Source organism: Silene latifolia, unplaced genomic scaffold (genome assembly GCF_048544455.1).
Source record: "Silene latifolia isolate original U9 population unplaced genomic scaffold, ASM4854445v1 scaffold_432, whole genome shotgun sequence".
Taxonomy (NCBI): Eukaryota; Viridiplantae; Streptophyta; class Magnoliopsida; order Caryophyllales; family Caryophyllaceae; genus Silene; species Silene latifolia.
The window spans coordinates 17,614-24,914 of record NW_027413353.1 but is presented as its reverse complement, the minus strand read 5'-3'; the positions used below and the strand labels follow the sequence as shown (position 1 = coordinate 24,914).

The 7,301-nt window shown below is 33.0% G+C and overlaps 1 protein-coding gene across 1 annotated transcript; it reads right to left on the bottom strand.

The window, feature by feature from the left end:
- Positions 1-3,888: 3,888 nt before the first annotated feature.
- Positions 3,889-4,746, bottom strand: LOC141639542 (uncharacterized). The gene is made up of 2 exons (XM_074448646.1): positions 4,455-4,746; positions 3,889-4,367 (listed from the first exon to the last, which is right to left on the bottom strand). Exons 1-2 carry the CDS (start codon positions 4,744-4,746, stop codon positions 3,889-3,891), a joined length of 771 nt encoding a protein of 256 aa, XP_074304747.1.
- Between the last annotated feature and the right edge of the window lie 2,555 nt (positions 4,747-7,301).

The window sequence follows — 7,301 nt, the reverse complement described above, 5'->3', positions numbered from 1 at the left end:
AGTTTGATCATATAACAATTATATAATATAAACTAATAATTAATATATGCTTAACTCTTAAGTAACAATTATGTCATAATATTAATATATAATGGGTCCTATAATGTCCAATAAAATTAATTTACAACCCTTTGTAAATATAATCAACAAATAACCTCTACCTCTAAAAATACAAAACCTCGATTAATTTAACGAATTAACGTTTAATCATTAAATTAAATCTTATTAAATTATATTAGAAAAAGATAAAAATGTCATTAGTCAATCATCGCATAATTGAATAATAAACTTGTGTTGACTCGAGTTCTAAACTCGACTTCAACAAACTCACACAACTAAATATATATATATATATATATATATATATATATATATATATATATATATATATATATATATATATATATATATATATATAAATATACAAATAAATATATATATAAATATATTTGATCAGTTAATAATTTGGGTTCCATCCTATAGGTGTGACCTCAAGGGATCAACTGATCACCACCGTCAAACGACGGTAATGTCAAACTCTAGTCAGCCAGTCATTACCGATAAATGTTGATCAGTTTACTATATAATGTATCATCCCTTATGTATTCTTATTATGAGATTTAAATATGTGATCGCACAACTATTGAGGACACATACTCCAACAATCTCCCACTTGTCCGAGACAAGTGTGCGTCACCAATTCTCTTGTCCTATTATATCTCTCACTCAATGCAAGGTGTCTTGCAGGTTGTACTTGCATGTGATCATATCTATAGTGGTTTCCTCGATCTGGCGAGTAACTGTTTGACCAGAATTATCTACCGTAGATACCTTCCGAGCGTGGCCACACATTTTCAGTTCACTACTCCTCGAGTGGCCCTGAGATTTAGATAACCCTGACAAGGTGGTGGACAATTCTGATTGCACTGTTCCCTTTGTTCAACCACAGTTCATGATGACCCAAAAGATGCCCATTTACACTCCATATTTTGAAGTCGTAGAGCAAAAATCAAAGCCAATCAGAAACTGTGCCGACTTGGGCGAGCAGTCTCTAGTCAAAGAATTGACTCAAAAAGAATACTATAGTAGCTCTCGCCATGACCAGGCTATATGAATTTCAATAACTCTATAAGCGGTCACTGCCCGACAGAGTGTCCCATACTGTCTGCCTATGTGATCGACTAGTCATCTCTCATGACCCTATGACACTTGAACTTGCCATCAATCGGCTCACATTCTAGTCACTAGGAGACGTCACCTAATATAAGTGACTAGGGGCCAATACTATGTTAATCCAGTTCAGTTTAATAGGGTTCAAAGTTGTCCTTACAACCTATTTGGTTATAACAAAGTAATAAAAGAGTTTAAAATAAAACTCAAACTATAAATGCGATTATCATATATGAATAAATAATACAATATTATTACTTCATATCGCATAATCCAAGGTGAATAAAATCCATGAAACTACATGGTGGTTTCATCAAACCTGCAACAAAAACTTGGTTGGAGAGTATACAATATAACCATCATTCCAACTTCATAAATTGCAATTTCCTTCTTTCGATGTATTTTCGAATGTCATGAAATTTCTAAGCACTCATTTAGATTTGATGCTAGGCTTGAGCTCTTTAACTTGAAAGATGATCCCACTGTTATCATATAACTTGTGATAAGATCCATGGTGAAAAGATTTACTTTTAGTTCCTTTACAATCCATCTTATCCTCTCCACAAAGTAATCAGACTCTATTTGTAGAATTCACAATGACTGACTTTTTAAGATTGTTCTAGCTATTTGCACCTCTGAAAATTGACAACAAGATCAGCCTAAGAAACTCGAGGTTTTGTAATCCTTCAAACAAAACTCCATGTTTCTACTAATCATAAGTACGAATCCTTATTCCTTCTCAAGAACTCAAGGATGTATCTAGCGGCTATCCATTGACCTTCACATGGATTGACTTGTCTTTCTTAAAGCATATAATTTATCAGTGCTTGCGCATATCTTAGCACATTAGGTTGATCCAATGGCGGAACCATTGGGAATAGATTTCATGCGTTCAACAATTTCAGGTTCAGTGGGTAATTGTGACTGGTTCAAAGTAATCCTACAACCCATTGGAATAAAATCCCTCTTGGATTTATCCATGCTGAAATGACGAAGAATCTTATCAACATAAGACTCTTGACGTAATGCCAATATCATTTTAGGTCTATCTCTATAGATCCGGATATCAAATATGCGATGTGCCTCACCTAAATATTTCACCTGGAAATGATTTCCCAACCACTCCTTTACGGAGGTAAGCATCGGTACATCATTCCCAATGAGTAATATGTGAAGACAATTTTTCTCCCACTAAACTCCATGTATAAACATGGTTCTTCGACAATTCGAGTGAAACCATTCTCTATTATCACATGATTTTAAAATAAGCTCCCACTAAACTTCATGTATAATTTTGGTTCTTTGACAATTCAAATGTAACAATTCTCTATTATCACATGACTAGGAAAATTGATTTTTACAATTTCTTAATGCTTGCTTAAAACCACATATGGATCCCTTTAGCTTACTTAGCATGTTAGGACTCTCAGACTTAAACTTAAGATCAGTGTTCCAAACACATCGTCTTCTAAATACCTATTTAGAAAAACGGTTTAATATCACTTGTCATGTTTCATCAAAATGAAATGTGGCAATAACTGACATGATTTGATTGGGTTAACATCACCAAGTTCATCTACGCTATTCTATACTTTAAGGCTTTACTTCAAAGATACCAATATCTTAAAGTAATTATTTTTAGCTTTGCGTATAGAATTTATCACGGATTGTAAAACAAAGACTTATTTGCAACAATTGCGATTTGGATCACTAGCAACAACCACTCGATAGATCATAGTTCTATCACTTTCTAAAAGCAACTCTATTTATAACACGTGGATGACTTTTAGAACATATTCTCGTGTCATTATTCTATAAAATAAGTTTGTAGCGATTTTCTCCCACTCTATCTTTGTAGAAATACACTTACTTTCCAAAAAGATCGCTTCATGAGCTATAAACAATTTTGTTCTTATGAATGCAAAGGAGCATTAGGCACATGTTATCTTTGAGTGATCTATTAAGATATGTTATCATTTTAGAGACTAATCCCTTCCATATCTTGTATGGAGTCTCGTTTGTGATTTATATTGCACATTTTCATTTTAAACAACTCATGCTAGCATTGTATTTCAAATCCCCAAATATGAGTTCAATAACTCATTTTAACTCTCAATAGATCGATCTTATATTACATAAGAAATGACATGGTGCCATGAATCTTTAAATGGAAACCAAATTCATAACTTAGGTCTTTACCATTTTGAACAAATCATTATCTTTCAATGTGATCGATTGAGTTGAGTCGATTCATTTTTTGTTATAGATATTAATAGAGAAAGAGGAAAGATGTCTTAAAACTTAAAATGCCATAAATCGAAATGACTTGGGTTGAAAGCCAAGTCATTTAAAACAAAATACAATATTTGTTCGGAGATGCAAAATAAAAGAAACTTCCACGTCTAACATGGAAACAAAATAAGTTCTCTAGACAATGTCATAACATAACTACTATTATGAAGACATATTCAAAATAAAACGCCAAGCCAAGTCCATAGGTCTTCATCTATGCGGCGGCTACTTTTAGCTTCCCTTGGAGATCCTTCTCATGCTTGCTTAGCTTTTCCACTCTTCTCATGCCCTAAATTCAATAAGAAAGGTGAGAATCACAACTAGTATCTCAATACAAAGTTGAGTTGGAAAATTAAGATCAATAACACAAACTTTTGAAGAAATATTACCTACTGGAGTCACACGTCCAGTTTTGATGTCTCCCAATTATTTCGGGCAATTGCGCTTCCAATGGCCCATGCTATTACAATAATGGCACTTATCATCGGATGTTGCTCCCTTTTTGGGTTTGGGAGAGCTATTCTCAATAGCTTTCCCCTTACCCTTGTAGGGAGTGGGCTTCTTACCCTTGTTAGCACTTTTCTTAAACTTTCCCTTACTCTTTGCATTGATGTTGAGCACATCCTTGCTAGTGCTTGCATTAAGCCTCGTATCTCTTTCGGCTTGCACAAGCATTTTGTGCAACTCATGGAGATCGATTTTCAAGTTTTGCATGTTATAGTTTACCCTAAACTGAACATAGCCCTTGATTCGGCTTAAAGAATGGAGCACTCGGTCAATCACGAGTTGCTCGGGGATCTCAACCCCTTGCAACTTGAGGGTCTCAACATGCTCAATTATTTTGAGCACATGAGGGCTCACTTTTTGTCCTTCTTTGATATTGAGGTCAAAGAATTGGGAAGCCGCTTCATATTGAATAATCCTAGGAGCTTGTGAAAACATGGTCACAAGTCTAGTGTAGATTTCATCGGCGATGCTCATCTTTATGGCACTCCTTTGAAGATCGGGTTCCGTGGAGAAAATCAAGACATTCTTGACCGGGGCGGATTCTTTTTGGTAGGGCTCATAGGCCTCCCTAGATGCGGTGGTTGACCTAGCATTAGGAGTAGCGGGAGGAGCCGCGGTAAGGTATTGAAGCTTGTCATCACCTTCCGCGGCTAAGCGGAGTTGCGCATCCCAATCGTTGAAATTTGAACCATTCTTTTCGAGTTTGCAACGGTCCATAAAGGATCGTAGCCATGAAACGGTAGTGAGAGGTGGTGCGGACGAGCTAGAAGTTGCCATTGCGATAAATCAAATTGACTACAAATACGAGATGAAGGAAAAATTAACATTTATCGTAAATAACACTTGTAAACATATTAGTCAAGTTTAGCATTTATATAATGACCTCCACCCAATTATATAAACGATTCCAAGACCCAAATTCATATTAACTCGGTTGTGAGCCTACGGGTTCTCTACATCATTACAAATGTAATTTGGTGGGTTAACTCACTTAACCGATTCTACACTTAGAACTCTCAGTTGAAGAAATTACACTAAGTTCATTTTTAGCCCGGGCCTATTGAGACAACGGTCCCTCTAATACTTCCGTAGAGATCAACCAAATTTCGAAATGTAATAACATTTTATTACCCCACTTACCCAACGTGAAAAGAAAGCACCTCGGTATAGTAAAATACCGTATTGTACCCCTAATGAAATTAAGATTCATGGGTTCCTACTATTTAGTAAGGCTAAGTCTCAATATTTTAAAATGTGAGAGGTCTTGTCAATTTATTATCTATCTCTTTTAAGTGAACTAAATTAGTGATCTATCGATAATTATAATTGACAAGGTCGATGATTCGATATAAAAATGCATGAGATGTTATGGCGATTTGGCATGCATGCAAACATATAAAATAGAACATGTAAAGAAAAACAATTTCCTAGTATGGCCTTCCTAAAAATAGAAAAAACTAATTATCTATTATAAATTCAGAAACCAACTCATTTGGTCCCTTGAACTTCATGTGACACGCCTCCCAAGGATACACCGTCTTGATCGGAACGCCTTTCCGAATGACACCGTCTTTAGGAAACACCAGGATAACAAAATAATAATAAAATACATAGATATTCCTATTATACATTTGTAATAAAAATAAATCTATTAAATTACAAAACGGTGATGCGAAAACACATTAAAATTACAACCAAATCGATATTCCCTTACATTACGGGTAATACCGATTAAAAACTAAGACCATACTAAGACAAATTACATCATTCAAAAAATTACATAAATTTAAATGAGATTCATCCCTAAAATATGCAACAACATATATGTATTCAAACATGCAAAATGAATGTGCCAAATCGCCTTACTAGATTATATCGTATATAGCTCGGTTTTTATGGAAATACGTGATATTTAACTTATTAAAAATCACTAATTAATTCTTAAATCAAATTTAAGTCCAAGTTAATTATCCTAACTGTTTTAGAACTCAAAAATTAATCTTCACTAAAAATTTGACAATAATCCAACTTGGTTATACATTATAACTCATATTTAACCCTTTTACCATTACTTTTATGAAATAAATCCAAATTTAATTACAATAGTCTAAAAATTTAAAATTTAGATTTTGAACATTCTGAAATATTACCATGACCTTCATATTGTCAAAAATATAGGTTAAAAATTTCGGATATAGTTGCGATTTATCGGTTTTATCAAATAAAATACCTAAATCATAAGAAAATTAATCTAATAAATTTTATAACTTTACATCTGATATGTAGGATATAAATGCAACCTAAAATAATTTTTTTATGCCTTATAAATTAATTTAGCTATTTTTGCTTATATAATCTCGATTTAATCCAATTTTAACCATTAAAATCATAAATCATGCAAAATTAATCAAATTAATCTCACATTTTACATACAATAAGTAAAATATGCATGTGAGATCATATTAAAATTTAATCGTCAGATTCGAAGCTTAACTATCTTTAGTTAATAAACCATCATTTTACTCATTAAAATGTTATTATTATACTAAAAATCATGAAAATGAGCAATAATCTTCCATAAACCATCAAAAATGACCTAAAATATTTTAGTACCAGAATGTATACATGAATCAAAAATTTCGTACCAGAATGTATAAATGAATCAAAAATTTCGTATATATCTCATACTTACACAAACTTTCCGGTTTTTATTTTAGTCATCTAATAACTCGTAAAAAACCAATAAAACGATTTGCATGCAACAACCAAGGCTCGTGATACCACTTGTTTGGTTCTTTAACCTACTTATTAGACTCTTCTAATATAGATCTAAGTTACTAGATAAATTAGATGATAAGAATCTAGTTGCATGCAAACAAATTAACAAGAAATAAAGAGAGAAAACAATGTTTCTTTACATTGGAATAGATGGGAAAATGGACACAAGGAAGGACTCCTTCCAACCTTGTTCTTGAGCTATGAATATAAGGATGATCCTCCAACCTCAAGTGTAGAAGTTGCTCCTTTTGATTGCACCCAAGATTAGACCCAAATATTCCTAAATAATATTAACTAGATATTATTAAGGAATTAAACCCTTAATATTATTTTTATTACTACTTTAGTAATTAGAGAATAATATAGTTGTTGTGTGTATTTTAGAGATATGTTTGCATAAGATTAGAATAATGAGCAACAAAATTGCTCTTAAAAGCTCCCACAAAACCGGCACCCTACTTGGGTTAGTGGGCAATTACTTTTTCTTATTTTATTTTGCATGCAAACATAGGTATGATTACATGCAAGTAGATTATAAAAGAAAAAGCAAAATA